Below are 18366 nucleotides of genomic sequence, written 5' to 3'. Positions count from 1 at the left end.
AGGAAAAAGAAACAAAAGGAATCCAAATCAGAAAAGAAGAAGTAAAACTGTCACTCTTGGCAGATGACATGATACTATACCTAGAGAATCCTAAAGATGCTACCAGAAAACTACTAGAGCTAATCAATGAATTTGATAAAGTAGCAAGATACAAAATTAATGCACAGAAATCTCTTGCATTCCTATACACTAATGTTGAAAAATCTGAAAGAGAAATTAAGGAAACACTCTCATTTACCATTGCAACAAAAAGAATAAAATACCTAGGAATAAACCTACCTAAGGAGACAAAAGACCTGTATGGTGAAAACTATAAGACACTGATGAAAGAAATTAAAGATGTTACAAACAGATGGAGAGATATACCATGTTCTTGGATTGGAAGAATCAACATTGTGAAAATGACTATACTACCCAGAGCAATCTACAGATTCAATGCAATCCCGATCAAGCTACCAATGGCATTTTTCACAGAACTAGAACAAAACATTTCACAATTTGTATGGAAACACAAAAGACCCCGAATAGCCAAAGCAATCTTGAGGAACAAAAACGGAGCTGTAGGAATCAGTCTCCCTGACTTCAGACTATACTACAAAGCTACAGAAATCAAGACAGTACGGTACCAGCACAAAAACAGAAATATAGATCAATGGAACAGAATAGAAAGCCCAGAGATAAACCCACACACATATGGTCACCTTATCTTTGATAAAGGAGGCAAGAAGATACAATGAAGAAAAGACAGCCTCTTTAATAACTGGTGCTGAGAAGACTGGACAGCTACATGTAAAAGAATGAAATTAGAACACTCCCTAACACCATACACAAAAATAAACTCAAAATGGATTAAAGACCTAAATGTAAGGCCGGACACTATAAAACTCTTAGACGAAAACATAGGCGGAACACTCCGTGACAGAAATCACAGCAAAATCCTTTTTGACCCACCTCCTAAAGAAATGGAAATAAAAACTAAAATAAACAAATGGTACCTAATGAAACTTAACAGCTTTTCCACAGCAAAGGAAACCATAAACAAGATGAAAAGACAGCCCTCAGAATGGGAGAAGATCTTTGCAAAGGAAGCAAATGACAAAGGATTAATCTCCAAAATGTACAAGCAGGTCCTGCAGCTCAATATCAAAAAAACAAACAACCCAATCCAAACATGGGCAGAAGACCTAAATAGACATTTCTCCAAAAAAGATAAACAGATTGCCAACAAACACATGAAAGAATGCTCAACATCACTAATCATTAGAGAAATGCCAATCAAAACTACAATGATGGGCTTCCCTGGTGGCGCAGTGGTTGAGAGTCTGCCTGCCAGTGCAGGGGACACGGGTTCGAGCCCTGGTCTGGGAAGATCCCACATGCCGTGGAGCAACTAAGCCCGTGAGCCACCATTACTGAGCCTGCGCGTCTGGAGCCTGTGCTCCGCAGCAAGAAAGGCCGCGATAGTGAGAGGCCCGCGCACCGCGATGAAGAGTGGCCCCCACTTGCCGCAACTAGAGAAAGCCCTCGCACAGAAACGAAGACCCAACACAGCCATAAATAAATAAATAAATAAATAAAAATTTTAAAAAAAAAACTACAATGAGGTATCACCTCACATCAGTCAGAATGGCCATCATCAGAAATCTGCAAACAATAAACGCTGGAGAGGGTGTGGAGAAAAGGGAACCCTCTTGCACTGTTGGTGGGAATGTAAATTGATAGAGCCACTATGGAGAACAGTATGGAGGTTCCTTAAAACACTAAAATTAGAACTACCATACAACCCAGCAATCCCACTACTAGGCATATACCCCGAGAAAACCATAATTCAAAGATAGTCATGTACCACAATGTTCATTGCAGCTCTATTTACAATAGCCAGGACATGGAAGCAACCTAAGTGTCTACTCACAGATGAATGGATAAAGAAGATGTGGCACATATATACAATGGAATATTACTCAGCCATAAAAAGAAATGAAATTGAGTTACTTGTAGTGAGGTGGATGGACCTAGAGTCTGTCATACAGAGTGAAGTAAGTCAGAAAGATAAAAACAAATACTGTATACTAACACATATATATGGAATCTAAAAATAAAAAAAAAAGATTCTGAAGAACCTAGGGGCAGGACAGGAATAAAGACGCAGACGTAGAGAATGGACTTGAGGACACAGGGAGGGGGAAGGGTAAGCTGGGACGAAGTGAGAGAGTGGCATGGACATATATACACTACCAAATGTAAAACAGATAGCTAGTGGGAAGCAGCTGCATAGCACAGGGAGATCAGCTCGGTGCTTTGTGACCACCTAGAGTGGTGGGATAGGGAGCGTGGGAGGGAGACACAAGAGGGAGGAGTTATGGGGATATATGTATACATATAGCTGATTCACTTTGTTATACAACAGAAACTAACACAACATTGTAAAGCAATTATACTCCAATAAAGATGTTAAAAAAAGAATTCTTTGGGGACAATTAGTTAGCCATCTGGAGAAAAATATAAATTCCTTCCTCAGTACTTATACCAATATAGATTTTTATATGGAGGAAAGGATTAAATATAAAAATAATAACAACATTAAATAAATAAAAATAAATTTTGTATAATATATTTTTAAATAAATTAATTAATCCAGAAGAGGAAAACAAGCAAGAGTTTTACTTTTTTTTTTTTTTTTTTGTTTCTCGTGGCTTGCAGGGTCTCATTTCCGCAACCAGGGATTGAACCTGGGCCCTCACCCGGGCCCTCAACAGTGAAAGCACAGAATCCTAACCACTGGACCACCAAATTTCGGAGTCCTAACCACTGGACCGCCAGGCAATTCCCAAGAGTTTTATGTTGTAGTCTTAGAGTATGAAAGGCTTTTTCCTAGCACGATTTAAACACACACACACACACACACACACACACACACAGAAGCTGTAAAAAAAAAAATTAATAAATCTGACTACAAATAAATGAACGAAAACCAAATAAAGTCAAAAGATGATCTGGGGAAAAATTCTTGCATAACTGAAAAGGACTAATTTTCTTTATATTTAAAAAGTTCTTAGATAAACAACAAGGTCCTACTGTATAGCACAGGGAACTATATCCAATCTCCTGGGATAAAGCATAATAGAAAATGTTTTTAAAAGAATGTATATATGTGTAAAACTGAGTCACTTTGCTGTACAGCAGAGATTGGCACAACGTTGTAAATCAACTATACTTCAGTTTTTTTAAAAAGTTGTTATAGGAACTTCCCTGGTGGTCCAGTGGTTAAGACTCTGCCCTTCCAATGCAGGGGGCACGGGTTCAATCTCTGGTCGGGGAACTAAGATCCCACATGCCGCGCCGCCCAGAAAAATATAATAATAAAATAAAAAGAAATAAAAAGTTCTTATGAGTCAGTAAGGAAAAAACTCAAAGTGAAAAGGGCGAACTATGCAAACTGACCTTCCACAGAAAAATAAATATGCAGGGTTGGTCAAATGTGATAACAGCGCTCAACTTTACCCATATTTAAAGTGATGTTCACTAAAATAACAAAGTATTATATTTCACCTAACAGAAAGCAAATTTTTAAGTTTTATAATGCACACTATCAGTGAGGATACAAGGAAATTAGCACTCTCAAAATCTGTAGGAGTGAATTTGCCAAGAGCTATTAAATTGCAAAATTCAAATGGTCTTTGATCCAGCAATACCACTTCTAGGAATTTGTCCTAGAGACATGTCCACACATATAAGCAAAATGAATGTTCACTACGTCATGTTTATTATAGCAAAAGGCTAGAAAACTATACACATGTCCACTGATGAGGGAATGTTTAAATAAATTATGGTACATTCATATGGTGGAATACTATACAACTATGGAAAAGGTGAATATAGGGATCAACTAGTCCTATCACACCATGCAGGGTAAATCAGTACAGAGACACCAAAAGGCAATTTGGCAATATCTGTTCTAATTGAAAATGTTTACATAAATGTCCCCAGCAGAAGCTGCCTGGCTTAAGCAATGCTATGCAGCACTCAGAGAGAAGGAGCTCTAAGGCACATTATTGAGTGAAAAGAACAAGTGACCAAATGTGTGTGTATGTGTATTTATATTAAACTGTAATAACTTAATCTTATGCAGGATGTTTCATTTTGTGCAAAAAAAAAACAAAACCTATTCTCATTATTGACTTTGCAATTCGAATTTAATTTTCCAAAACTTAAAAAAAAAAGGATCTTGAAGTTATATTGTCAACGTGCATGCCTGAATGCTCTGTATATACTCTCGGTTATAGAGAGACAAGACAGAATGAATGAGAAAGGTGAGAGAGACTGTGAACAGATAAATGTAGGGATAGACTGAAAAACGTCTGGAAGGACACAGGAAACCATTGAAGGAAGGGATGGGATTGGGACGCTGGCATATGACAGAGGCTTATGTGAGGTGATGGATGTGTTAACTACCCTTATTGTAATCATTTTGCAATATATACATATATCAAATCATCATGTTGTACACCTTAAACTTACATAATGCTATACATCAATTATATCTCAGTAAAGCTGGTGGGGGGAGTTGATGGGAGGTTTATATTCATTGTAAACCCCTCCATGCTGTTTGGATTTTAACCAAGTGCATAATTTTTTTTCAAGTTGGGAGAAGCACAAAAACATTTTTCCACCTCACAGGACTGCTGTGCTGAGCAAAGCCTTGCAGTTGAGGACACGACTTCCAAAACGTTTGTCCAGCCCAGTACTTCCTCTTCATCCTTCAGTCCTTGGCCCAGAATCTACCCCTGGACCCCCAGACTGGAGCTCATCCCCTCCAGTTTGCCCCTGTAGCTGCAAAGAGTTATTTCTAATACTCATATCTGACCTGACCATCCCCTGCTCAAGCATCTCCCATGGCTCCCCATTACCCTCCTACTTTAGTCATGGATCTCCCTTCAAGAAAGAACTTGCTGTACAGCTGCAAGGAGAGCTATTAGCTGATAGCCTCCAGCTATAGGGTCTCTGGGCTCTGCTGTAGCGTTCAAGCCAAGTCCACACTTTCCTGGGCAGCCCACAGCCAATGACTGAGCACAGTGGGCCACTGCTGCCTGACCATTTCTGCCCAATGTGACACTCCCCTAATGGCAGTATCCCTGCCCATTTTTATCTTTTATCCAATATTGGCTCACCAAAGTACTTGAACTGACACCTTTGAAAACTCTTAACATGGTTTCCAAAGCATTCCAAGAAGGGCTTCCATTACTAGCTCCAGCCTTATTGGGGGCCCCTCTGATCATCACACTGCATATTTCACAGGGAACCAGCCACTTTTACTTCCTCCCAAACATTCCAGGCTCACTTCTGCATGTTTCCATCCTGGCCTTTGCACAAGCTATCCCCTTGGCTTGGGCACTGTCCACTACACACACCCAGAGTGGTGAATTCTTATTCACTTTTTTACTAGCAAGCCTCATCTCCTTTCCTCTGTGCCCCAGCCTTGCCCATGTAGGACTCCAATGGGACTAGACACTGAGTTGGGAAAGGGCAGGCGGTGTAGACATGTTTACTGAACAAAAAGATGGATGACTTTTTTACCCCCAAAGATCTCTTGTGAATCCCTGGAATAGACTATTAAGTGGGAATTAGAGAAAAGAGCAAAAATTAAGGGAAATGAGGGTCTCTGGGGGAAGACCAAAGGCAGAAAAGCCAGAGAGGGGAAAAGTATTTCATATACTGAACATGTATTGGGTGGCAACTGTTCTACACATATTGTCACAATACTCCAAATAGCACTGTAGGGGAGAGATTCCCCACCCCACCCCCAATTTATAGAGGAGGAAAATGGTATTCAGATAAGGGAACTGATTTTATTAAAGTCACATAGCAAGTTAGGGGGGCATTAATGTGGACACTCAGATCTTTCTGTCCCAAAAGACTACAAACTTTCACCTGCTATTCAGACTGGGTATCAGACCCTGCCTCTGGGCTCTGCTCCTATTCCCACTAAGCAATAATGACAGAATCAACAAAAAGATCTTTCCACTATCCCAGCTGGGGAGCAGAGACAATGAGAAGGGTTCAGGAACAGACCATGAGGACCTGCACTCACCATTCAATCTCTTTAGGCTCACGGTCCCTCAAGAGCTCTCGTACCTCCTGCTGGCAGCGCTCCTGGTATTCTGGGTACTTTACAAGGTTGTACAGGACCCAGGAGAGGCCACTGGCTGTGGTGTCATGGCCTGAGGGGCAGCCAGACAGGCTTGGGTCTCTGGGCTACTTCAGCACCAGAGGGTGGACATCACCATGTTAAGCCCCCCTCCGCCACCACCCCCCACAAAGACGATGGGAAGGATGGGCAAGATGGGGTGATCCAGGGCCCACCTGCCAAGTCCCTGGGATGAAGAGACCCCTGCCTATTCTGTAGTCCCACACTGGGACCCTCACCTTCAAACATGAAGGTGTCAGCCTCAGCTTGGATGTCCTCATCTGACAGTTCTTTCCCATCTTCATCCTGGAGAGAAAGCAAGATCTCCCAAATCACACCAGTTCTGGGGACACCTGAGCCTAACCTGAGATAGTCCCTGAAGCTCCATCATCCAAGTAGGATTCTTCCCTCTTCATCTCCAGAGTCCACCCCACAGGACTCCTCCCTAGTCTCCTGCCTCCTGTTTACTCCTTCCAGACAGCCTTCAACACAGTCACATCTAAAACTTCTCTCTGACCTGTCCCTCCCTTCCTCAAGCACCCTCTATGACTCCCTAGCACTCTCTGGATCAAGTCCAAGTTCTTTGACCTGACATTTGAAAACAAGGTCCAGTCTATCTCTTGAATTTAGATCCCAGAGAAGCCTACCTTGGCCAGCAGGAGCACATCAATGAAGTCCAAAGTCTCGGCCTTAGCCTTGGCCTTGAGGAAGTCTTGGGAACACTGACTAATGAGGGTGCAATGCCGCTCCCTGATGACAGCCTCTGTGAAGTCGTGCACCAGGTCGCAGGCCCTATGGAAGTGCTACCCATCGCGGGTGAGGTATTACAGGAGGTCCATGTGCAGGAAGATCTACTCAGTCCATTTCATCACAAGGGCACTGAGCTCCAAGATGACAGCAATATATTCGCTGGGTTTCCTACGGGGTCAGATCAGAGAGAGCCTTAAGAAGCAGTATTGTATATCTGTGGGCCATCTGTTCTTAGAGACTCTGTTTCCTGATAGGAAGTCTTGGGAACCCTGATAGGAGGAAGCTCCTGGTTTCTGGGCTTCACATATTTTAAGCTGTTGCCTCCCTTCATGATCTCATACTGCAGGAGCACTTCCAGTCAGTAACCCAGGACCACATCCCATCCAGAAAAGAGTGCCCTTCCATCATGTTTCTCTCTCTGCCTCCCATCTCTGTGAACTGCCTCATGTCCTAGATCTCAGAGCAGAGCTTGGGAATCATGCTCATCATCCGCTCTCCCACACAACATCTGAACCTGCCTTTCTTTCTCAGTTTCCCCCAAATCTGCCACATTTTCTCCACCAAGCTCAAGTTTCCTCCCCTTTGTGGTCTTCTTGCATCCTGTGTCTACACAACAATCAGTCTTCTCTCAAGTCAGATGTTCAAGCTCAGCTTTGACCACAACTCTCATCTGGTCAAAGACCTTCTGTGGCTTCCTGGAAACATCAGGATAAAGTTCATATCCTCTTTGTCCTACTTCAGAATGTCCTTAAGATATAACCCTGCTCACTCCTCCAGCCTCATACCCAAGGCGTCTCCTCACTGTTACACATGTTCTGCTCATCCTAGCCTCCTAGCCTTTATCAAACATTTCTACCTACCTGAAAGGATAGCTCCTTTTCTTTCCCCTTCCCTGTCCTTCAACAGCTCTGACCCACCTCCTCCAGGAAGGCCCTTCTGATTGCCCTGGTCAGTCCTCCCTCCCCCATCTACTCCCTTGGGTCTATGGCTCATGTTCCCAGGCCCTGGGCTGAGACTTACTCCTGGCAATTGCTGTCGAAACTGAAGACACATTTCTGCAGACTGTCCAGGGTCATGAGGCTGATGTGTTCAAACATGTCAGATGAGTGCTGCCCTCTGAAGCCAGGCACTGCCACTTGGCCTGGACAAAGAAGAGGGCAGAGCTGGGGCTGAGACTTCCCCCTCCTGAGCCCCTCCCCAATCTCAACCACCTGGATGGACTCCCCCAGACCCGGCTTCTTGGTCCTCTGCCCCAAGCACCTATCCCCAGGGAAGACAAGGCTTGAGTGGGAGTGGAAGCTGTTACTATCAAGACATGAAGACCCCACAGCTGGTAGTCAGGAGACCTGGTTTCAAGGTCCAGCTCTGCCTCTTATGTTCTGTGTGCCCTTGGTCACCTCATTGCTTTCCATTTGGCCTTTCCACTGTCAAATTTTAGTAGCAGTTAAGATGACCTGCTTTGGTGTTGGACAAACCAAGTTAGAATTCCTGCTCCACCACGCACAACTCACTTACTAATGAGCAATCTTCGGCAAGTTCCCTAACCTCTCTGACCTTCCATTTCATCATCCTTAATATGGCAATGACAATCATCTCTACCTCATAGGATTGTGAAAATAAATTAGACAACACATGCCATGGACTTGGCCCACTATTTCTGATATACAGTAAGTGTTAAATAATTGTTAACTACCATCATCATCTTCATCATTATCATAGTGGTAGACAATTGCAAAAATGTCCCCATTTCTTTATCCTTCCCTTTACCCTCACTCTTTGCAGCGAGATTTTTCAGCTCTTCCATTAGGAGGTGGAACCTGTTTCTCTTGAATCTGAGCTGAGCTGGGACTTGCTTTGGTCAACAGGAGGTGGAAACTATGGTGTGCTAGTTCTGACACCAGGCTTCAAGAGGTACTGCATGTTTCTGTTCATTCTCTTGGAGCCCAGCCTCCACTATGCAGTCAAGCCCAGGCTAGCCTACTGGAAGATGAGAGACAAATACAGGAGTCCAGTGTCCCACCAAGGCCATCCTAAACCAGCTGACAGCTAGCCGAGCCCCAAACATGTGCCAAAGCTGAACCTGGATCAGCAGAGCTGTCTACGGAACCCATCCGTGACCACGAACACATGAGTAATTCCAGCCAGGATGAGAAGAATGACTCAACTGACCCATCATCTCATGAACGATAATAAACACTAATTCTTTCAAGTCCATGAGTTTTAAGGTGGTACCTAATGCAGAAAGAACTACTACGCAATCTTCATCATTTCTGTCCTGAATTTACAGAGCTTCCATGAAGCAGACTAGAAACTAAAGCCTTCTGAGCACCTACTATGTGCCAGGAACATGATTGCACTACATCATCTTGATCACTCTTTAAGAAGGGATTATTGGGACTTCCCTGGTGGCGCAATGGATAAGACTCTGCGCTTCCAATGCAGGGGGCCTGGGTTCGATCCTTGGTCAGGGAACTAGATCCCACATGCATGCTGCAACTAAGAGTTCTTGTGCCACAACTAAGGAGCTGGCGAGCCGCAACTAAGGAGCCCACCTGCTGCAACTAAGACCTGGTGCAACCAAATAAAAATAAATAAATAAATAAATAAATATTTAAGAAAAAGAAAAGAAGGGATTATTATCCCGATTTTACAGATGAGGAAACTGAGGCTTGGAGAGGAAAATCAGTGACCCCCAAAGCCATCCAGCAGAGCCAGGATTCCAGACCATATGTGTGTAAGCCCACTCCCCCTTTCCTAAGGCTCCAGCTGGGACCCGGAGTTCAAGAAACTCACATGCATGATGTCTGCACTCTTGGTGAAAATCTTCATACACGGCTTCAAAAATCTCGAAGTGGAAGGCAGGTGTCAGCAGGCGTCGGTGGTGGCTCCACTTGTCACCAGCACTCAGCAGGAGCCCATCCCCTAGCAGAGGCAGCCACGGGGAGTGGGCAAGGGCAGCACCTTCCCCTGGGCCCCCAAGGTTGTCCTCACCCCCTTCACTCACAGTTACTCACCCAGCCAGGGATTCAGGACGCTGTAGAGAAACATATCCTTGGGTATGATGGTGGCTGACATGAGAGATAGAACATGGAGAGGGGGAGGGAAGGACTTTTGGTGGGGGCTGGAGGCTCCCAGGGAGGGGTCTACGTTTCTCCTCCAAGCCCAGTATAGCTTGGGAAAAGTTTTCAATTAGCAATAATCGTGCCTCGGATAAACCTCATTGGCTACGATACTGCCACTGCGCAAAGCTCCCCAGTATAGCTTGGAATGGGACAATGAACAGAGGAACAGGGAGGAAGGGGGAGGTGGGGGGGACCAGACCAGGCTGTAGCACAGAGTAGAACAAAGGCAGACCCCAAAGACACAACCCTATGTGCTTAGACACACCCCAACATGACACAACATGTCCCAGCATGCCTTGACGTGGCTCCTACATGTCTAACATGTGCTTAATGCCCAAGCACAGCCCAGCACTCTACAAAACGCCTTTACAGGGACCAAGGACACCACGCTTGCCCCAGCACTCTCTGACATCTCCTGGAACATACAACATGGTAGACCAACAGTGTTGAGTTTCCACCATTCAAAACTGAAAAAGTCTTTAGCAACCAGAGAGAGCCAGGGACCTGCCTAGAGTTACGCAGCAGGTCTCTGTCAATACTGCCCATTCCCCTGCTCAACCTGGTCTGTCCAGGAGTGGGAAGGGCTGGGAGCAGGGGCAGGGGAGAAGCTGGGGTGGGGGCTCCTGGGAGAGATACCTGTGGCCTGGAGCAGGGGGGCAGTGAAGTTAGGGTGGACAAGCCGCAGGATGGGATAGAAAGGTCCCATCCACCGAAGGTGGACATCGCGGAAGTAGTGGCCCAGATCTTCCACCAGTCACATGCCCTCCTCATTGCTCTTCACCTGGGAAGGGATGGGAATAAGGCCAGGCCTGGCAGGGGGCCTCAGAAGCTACAACTTCTCACTACATCCCCCTACCCACCACACCCACTCACCCCCTTCTCCCCTTCTACCCGGATTATTGATCTATACTTCTCTCCATCTCACTAAGTCAGCTTCTCTCTGTTGGCTTCTCTTTTTTTTTTTCATGTCTCTCTATGTGCCTCTCTCTGTCCCCTTACTCTCTTCATCCCTGTGTTTTGACAGAAAGGGAGAGAAGAGGGATGGGGGAGAGAGAGAAAGAGGGTGGGGGAAAGAGGCAGGGAGAGATAATGGATGGATGGATAATAGATAGATAGATAGATAGATAGATAGATAGATAGATAGATAGATAGATAGATAGATAGATGTGTTTGTATCTGTGTATATGTATGTTTCTTTTGCTCCATTTATGTCTCTCTCTCTGTGTCCTTCTCTCTGTCTCCCTGTCTCTCTCCCTCACTCTTTCTCTGTATCTCTCTCTTTCTCTGCCCCTATTTCTCTGTCCATCTCTCCAACTCCCCATCTCTGCTTCTCATCATCTCTACACCTTCCATGGCTCCCCATAGCTCTCAGAATCAATCCCCTGCCCCTACCTGGTCTTGAAGTCCTGCTCTCCCTACTCTCCTCTCCACCTTTTCTCTGCCTCTCACCTGCATCACTCTAGCTGCACTGAACTCCTCCCCATTGCTCAGAAGCCAAGTACTCACTCTTTCACCTCCAGGCATTTGAGTGCACTAGTCCTATCCAGAGAATACACTTTCTCTTCTTCGCTTAAAAAATGCCTATTAATTATTCCAGACCCACTTCCAACAACTCTTCCTCCAAGAAGCTTTCCAGCCTGCCCAAACAGCAGATGCCTTGCTTCCCCTCTGGGCTCCCCCAGTCCCTGTCTCTCCCTCAGACCCACCCTGACCACACAGGATTAGTGGTATCTCTAATTCTGTATGCCCAAGGTTGGAGGTTCCTCCATGGCAAAGCCTGGGTCTGAGTCTCCCCAAGAATCCCCAAGCAATGTCCAGAACACCAGAATGGGGTTGGCAAATAAATGAAAGAAAGAAAAGATGACCAAGGGTGCCCAAGAGCAGGGGGTGGGTGTTAGGACGTGCAGGGGCTGCCCAGAAACTTGGCAGGGAGGGGCTCACAGCCCTCGGATGCTGCCACAGCACCCACTACCATGTGTTCCAGGGGGGCATCTGTGGTGCTGGTGACAGACCAGGCAATGTCAGGGTGGCAGAAAATGATAAGCAAGAGGATGGGGCCCAGTCAGATCATAAGTCCCTGGGGGCAGATGGCCACCAGCTGAGTTAAGTCCCTCAAGCCCTGCTCCATTGGGGGGACCTGCAAGCAAGGCAAGGGCCATCACTCTCCAGAAGGACCCTCTGCACAGATAGAGGGAATCTCTGCTTCCTCCTGCTCCTTCACCCTGGGGAGGGAGGGTCCTGGAGCCTCTTCAAGTCCCAGTGGTGTATCCCAGGGCACAGGGAGAAGACACGCTCTCTGCCCACAGGGAGGATGACTTTAGCTCGAGAAAATGGAGGTTTCTCATGTTGCGAGTGGTTCCAGCCCCAGGGGAAGCCACAGGAGGAGATCCCCATGGAAAAGTTTTGTGGATAGCCAGGTAGCCTCAGGACTTGTTCCTGGGTTTTGGTCCCACATCCTTTCATGTTCTGGCCCATCCGCATAGCCTTCGGTTCCCTACATGGTAAAGGGTCTACAGTCCTGGGACCTTCCAGCCCTGGCAGACCCGAAGGGACACACGTGAACTCTGCCCATCAATCAGGACAGTCCCTCTCACCTATGAGCCCCTTCTGTTGGCGAGGCTCTGTGCATAGTGCATCCTGTCTACCTATCTATCTATCTACCTATCTATCTATCTATCTATCTATCTATCTATCTATCTATCTATCTATCTATCTATCTATCTATCTACCTATCTATCTATCTATCTACCTATCTATCTATCTACCTATCTATCTATCTATCTACCTATCTATCTATCTATCTATCATCTATCTATCTATCTAGTACATCCTGTCTATCTATCCATTTCTCATAGTACTACATCCTAGCTATCTATCTATCTCTCCTGAACCCGTGGACACTCCCATAAGTCATGTCAATTACAAATGAAACTGAGGCCATATCCCCCAAAAGGGGAAGAAGGGAGGGTTGGTTTCTGGTGAGGCATCCTTTCCTGTGTTTCAGGACACACCATCCAAGCCCCCGGGTGTTCCAGGTAGGTGAACATAAGTCTTTTTTCACCTTTGTACCCTGCTCCCTCCTCCCTGAGGACCCTGAGGCACTTGATGAGATCAGTCCAAAGAGGGAGAGGGACTCAGCCAAGGCCACACAGGAAGAGAGACTGTAGGAGAGAAGAGCGATTGAGACCAGCCTCTGCAGTCAAGCCCTTGGAGGGAGAATCAGAACTGTGGTAACTTCGTAACATTCCCACTGCCTCCAGGGCTCTCTGAGAACATCCCAAGACCCATAATCTCAGGCAAACTTTACAATGAGCTTGGGACATACCGTTCTGTGAGGAGCTGGTCTGGGGGAGGAGAGGAAAGGAGCTGGACACTCGTGACTTTGGCCTTGGATAACAAAGGGAAGTGACGGCAAGTTACCCAGGCCTCCACCACAACATTATCAAACATTTGTTAAGTGCCTTCTGTATGTCAGCCCCTGGGCTGGGCCACTGTAGATATCGTGTCTGTCCCCAGAACTACCATCTAGTGGGAGAGATGGATAATAAACAAATAATTGAACAATTAACTATTTAAGCAGGAGCAGGGCTAAGTCATAGGTCAGGGTCTGGGGTGGGGTGGGGGTCAAGGGAGGTTTATAGAAGGTAACTATACTTGAGCCGAAAGTGGATAAGGAGGAATCCACTGGGTAACCGCAGGAAGGAAAGTGCTTCCAGGCAAAAGAGAAACACAGGCAAAAGCCCTGCAGTGGGAAGGGCTTGGTTCATTGAGGAGATAAAGCAGAAGCTCAGAGTGACCACAACCTGCACAAGGCTGAGGAGGACAGCCGGGATGAGCCAGAAAACATTTAGTCTTTATCTTCAGAGCAAGAGGCAGTCAGTGAACAGTTTTCAGCCATGAAAACTGTTCAGGCATGATCTGAACAGAATTTCAGAAAAACCTCTCCAGGGCTAAAGAGAGAGTGGATGAGAGGGTACAACAGTGGCAATGAAGAGACCAGAGAGTAGGCTGGGAGAGGCTTCCTGGAGAAAGATGATGGTGGATGGGGCCATGGGTGGCAGAAGATGCAGAGAGGTGACCTTGAGGAGAGATTTTGGGGGCAGCACATTAGGACCAGATGCATGGGTGAGAGAAACAGGCAGGCTCAGGGGCCACAAAGTATGGGATGTGGGCAACTGGAAGGATGGACGAGACTGAGGGCAGGGGCAGGATTGGGGAGGGAGACATGAGTTCAGATTCTGACCAAGGAAGGAAGTGTTTATGAGACACCCCCCCCCCAATATGAGGAGAGGAGGAAGGAGCTGGATGCATAACCTTGGGCTCAGGAGAGAAGTGAACTTGGAATTCACTTATGGAGGGAACTGATGGTCCACTTAGGAGTTGGAGCCCTGGGTAAGGAGATGGCCTCAGGATAGAGAGAAGAAGGAGAAGGGGTTAGGATGCTGGGGCTTCCCCACATGGAAAGGTGGAGCAAAGTAGGAGCCAAGTGGAGAAGGAGGGGCCATGGGGAGGTAGTGGGGAGACCAGGGGAGTACGGTGCCATGGAACCAAGAGGAAAAGGAGGTCCAGGAGGAAAGTGTGGTCCACAAGCTCAGAGAGCTGCTGGGAGGTGGATGAGATGGGGCCCAACGGAGTCCATGGGATCTGGAGACCTAGAAGTCACAGCCATCATGCAGGAGCATGATGGAGGTGGGGACCAGACTGGAACAGGTAGAGCAAGCAGAGAAATGGAGGCAATGAGTAAAAACATCTCTGTGCACAAGGAGACAGCAGCTCAAGCAGACCAGAGGTTTTGTGCAGAATGAAGTCCATTGGAAATAGGCAGGTGGGGACGTACATGTCACCCCTCTGACCTGTTTTGTGACCTTCTCTAGTATCATCATGGAGAAGAGATCAGAGGACGTGAGGGGTTGAGCTCACACAAGGCAAAGCTTTTCCAAAGAGCCATGAAGGAGAGCCCAGTTGGCAAGAGACTTCAGCCCATGTGCAAAGGGTGAGAAACTAAGCTAGATGTATCCAAGGAAGTAGGATGGAAAGGAAGCCATTAAACTGGGGTGTAGAGGGGACTGGACATCCTGGCAGGGTCTAGGACAGGAGAGGAGGAAAAAAAAGAAGATGGAAGGAAGAGGGGTTATGGTCAGAGAATGTAGCCCTCAGATCAATGGCTTTGGAGGTGGCGCCTTTATGGGTGATGACAAAATCCTAAGTGTGATTGTGGATTGTGGCAAAAAGGAGGCTGATGCAGCACAGAGGAAGGGCCTCTGGGGATGAGGTTAAGAAAGTGGGCCAGAAGCCTCCGCCCAGGAATTTTGGCCATTAGGGCAGAGTGATTCCTTCTGAAAGGGGGAGTGGTTCACCTTTATCCAAATTGGGGAGTGGGGCTCACTGATATGTCTTGGGCGTGGAAGGCAAGATAGGAAAAGGAAGGTGCCTGAGGAAGGGGAGGAGGAGAGACTGCCCACACATCTCCCCCAACCCAGCTGTGCCCCCCTTGGGGGAGGATGGGGTGGAGGTCATAGTTAATTCTTGTGGGGAAGCAGAAGCCAACAGAGATGGGCCAGCCAGGGAACAGACCTCAGACAGTGGCCCTGAGGAGGCCTCAGGATGAGCAGTGGGGGCTGTGAGGCCACCAGGGGACCCAGCTCTCTGCAGCCCACCCTGAGATCCCCTCAGATGTGCACTAATGTGGGGAAGACAGGCGGGAACATGACTCAAAACAGGCTTGGGGTGAGGAAAGGTAAGAACAAGAAAAGCACTGGGCATAGAGCGGACAGAGAGGGCAGGACTGAACCCAGTGGGGGAGTGAGGCAAGAGGTCTCCCTCACTTCTCTACCACCCTAGACCCCAGCCCAATCCCAGACCCCCAGGTCCCTGAGCCCCATTCCTGAATCCTCAGGAAATCCATCCACCCTGATCCCCCAGACAGTCCTGCTATCCACTCTTACCAGGCCCAGGGGACCCCAAAACCAGTTCCGTTTTGGAGGCTGCAGGAAACATCGGAGGCGGCAGCAGTTGTCACAGAAGGCATAGATCCGGGCCAGGACGCGGGCCAGCAGCCAGGAGGCCCCAACCAGCAGCAGGAGCAGCCATGGGGAGGCTGCCACCAGCCCGAGTCCCAGCCAGGAGAGGCTCAGCTGCAGCATCCTGCGGGGCGGACGCGGTGGAGGGTGAGCTCCTGAGGATGAAGGAAGGGGCGATGATGGTGAGCTGTGAGGCAGAGACCAATAGAGGGACAGGAACAAGGGAGAGAGGGGCAGGGATGGTGAGTGCTGGGGACAGGGCAAGAAGGACCCAGAGAGGGGAGGGAGACCCAGAGAAATCCAGAGGAAGGGGGGGAAAGAGGGAGGGGGAGAGAAGAGAAAGAAAGAATGAAAGGAAGAAAGAAAGAAAGAAGGAAAGGAAGAAAGGAAGGAAGAGATGAATGAAGAAATGCCCAAACTGAATCAGTGGCGAATCAATGGAAGGTTGTCAGGGGCTCCAGTTACGAGGAAACCATCATCCCTGGGGCCGGCTCTCTCCCTGGAGCCACCCTGTCTAGGACAGTATACACTTCCTGTCCCAGGCCAGAATCCTCAGCCCCGCCAACACTAGTCTGGCACCTTCTGTCAGAGCAGCTTGTCCATCACAACTTCTTCTGCCCTCCTCCTGGGAGGCCTTTTTCCCTGGCCCGACCTCTGAACTGGCCGAGGCTGGGCTTGGCTGAGTCAGCCAATCCCTGCACGCCTGGCTGCAACCTCCCCTCCTGGCGTCTGCCCAAGACTTAAAACCCGAGGCTGCTGGCCAGAGAGGAACCAGCTCAGGGTCACATGGCGCAGGCACTGCGCTCTCAGGACTCAGCACCTCCCACGTGGGCTTGCTGGGGGATGGGCAAAGGTGACCCTGGGCCCCCTAGTTCACAGCCCACCCCTGCCCTTCCAAGGCCAGGGTGCGACAGGTAAAATCATGAATGTTCAGGTGCCAGGTGAGCAGGGCCTTGCCCAGTCTTGTCCCCAAACATCTCCAGGGCTCCTCTCCATGTGTGGGCCAGGAAGACGTCATGCACCATCTCTCAGCACAGAATCAGGAATTTCAGAGGCGTGAAGCCTCTGCCCTCCAGGGCACACAGCCTGGAAGGTGTTCAAGTCCTTCCTCCAAGCAGCCCAGGGCCTAGGTTGAGACATGACTGCTGAAGCAGGAACAGAGAAACCAGCCTGGCTGGGGGTTACCTGCATCAGATTCAGGGGATAAAGGGCCCAATCGGAAGAGGCCACCTGGAGGCATGAGGGGTAAGGCTGCAAGGGGCCAAGAGAGAGAACAGGGTCCATACAGGGGAGGGCAGAGCTGGGAGATCCTGAGTGGGCATCCTCACTGTGACTGTGGGCTGTGCCGACCCTCTCTGGACTCAGTCTTCGCATCTGGGAAATGGGATGTCAGCGTTAAAGGGAACACATCACATCCAGATCGTGTCCCCAAATTTCCCTGTAAAGTGGTCTCAGCCCCCATGAGGTTTCCTCATGGTCAGGCTCCAAGATGAGGGTGAGTTTGAAGGATGGAGCTGCCGAATGAGAGGATCTGGACAGACAGTCTTCCTGCAACTAATACAATGTTGGGGAAATGCCCAAATTTCCCCACCACCACCACCACCACCACCCCACATTCCTTCCAGGCCTACCCAATCTGGCTTCAGGTGGCTGATCCTGGAGCCCTCAGCAAGTTTGGGTGCGCTGCCCTAGGTTCTTTCCCTCCTCTGCTGAGTTGGATCCACCTGCTGACAGGTCCATCCAGAGAAGAGCCAGGGGCAGGGCTAGGGTAGGTGAGAGGCAGCAGGGCTAGCCAGATAGGGGTTGGGAGAAGCAGAGGGAAAGAAGAGGAAACAGAGGTCCAGAGAGGTGCAATAACTCCCTCCAGCCACACAGAGAAGTAATTCAACAAGACAGCACTAGTGAAAGTGAATCCTGGCATATAATGGGTGCTCGTTAACTGTTTAGGGAAGAAAGGGACCTTTATAGCCATGAATGCTAAGAACTGGCCACCCAAAATGTGGTCCTCAGACCAGCAGCATTGGCTTTACCAGCAGCACCTAGGAGATGCAGAACTTTGGGCTCTAACCCGCAAAGGTGATAGCTGCAAATTTTCTGCCGTTGTCCCCAATAAGAGGAGGAGTTTATTTCTCTTCTCCTTGAATCTCGACTGGCCTGTTACTGCTTAACTAACATTGTGTGGTCAGGTGGTGCCATGCTAGTTATGGGCCTCGAAGAGGACTGGTAGCTTAAATTTACATTTGCTCTTCAAACACTTCCCCTTGGGACCCAGTCACCATGCGATAAGGAA

The 18366-nt window shown here is 48.0% G+C and overlaps 2 protein-coding genes and 1 pseudogene across 3 annotated transcripts in view; all 3 read right to left on the bottom strand.

Moving 5' to 3' along the window:
- LOC118892596 (cytochrome P450 4F2-like) overlaps positions 1-6995 on the bottom strand; it is a 77052-nt gene extending 70057 nt beyond the window's left edge. Inside the window, 4 exon segments of the mRNA XM_036847340.1 lie at positions 6089-6252; positions 6410-6490; positions 6832-6947; positions 6992-6995. Coding sequence (XP_036703235.1) covers positions 6089-6252; positions 6410-6490; positions 6832-6947; positions 6992-6995 — 365 coding nt within the window.
- LOC118892992 (cytochrome P450 4F6-like) lies at positions 6088-16728 on the bottom strand. Of its 2 annotated transcripts, XM_036848099.1 has the most exons (9): positions 16656-16728; positions 16002-16200; positions 10693-10837; positions 9949-10002; positions 9728-9856; positions 7955-8075; positions 6832-7102; positions 6424-6490; positions 6088-6218 (listed from the first exon to the last, which is right to left on the bottom strand). In XM_036848099.1, the coding sequence occupies exons 3-7, from the start codon at positions 10760-10762 to the stop codon at positions 7036-7038; spliced, it is 441 nt and encodes a 146-aa protein (XP_036703994.1). In that variant the 5' UTR covers positions 10763-10837; positions 16002-16200; positions 16656-16728; the 3' UTR covers positions 6088-6218; positions 6424-6490; positions 6832-7035. The 2 variants fall into 2 exon arrangements, with proteins under 2 accessions (XP_036703994.1, XP_036703995.1); XM_036848100.1 differs by lacking the exon at positions 10693-10837 and having other exon boundaries at positions 16656-16705.
- LOC118893746 lies at positions 10102-10184 on the bottom strand (annotated as a pseudogene).
- Positions 16729-18366: the final 1638 nt, after the last annotated feature.

Source organism: Balaenoptera musculus, chromosome 3 (assembly GCF_009873245.2).
Source record: "Balaenoptera musculus isolate JJ_BM4_2016_0621 chromosome 3, mBalMus1.pri.v3, whole genome shotgun sequence".
NCBI classification, from domain to species: Eukaryota; Metazoa; Chordata; class Mammalia; order Artiodactyla; family Balaenopteridae; genus Balaenoptera; species Balaenoptera musculus.
Note: the sequence above shows the minus strand (reverse complement) of the source record. Positions and strands in the feature narration are given on the sequence as shown.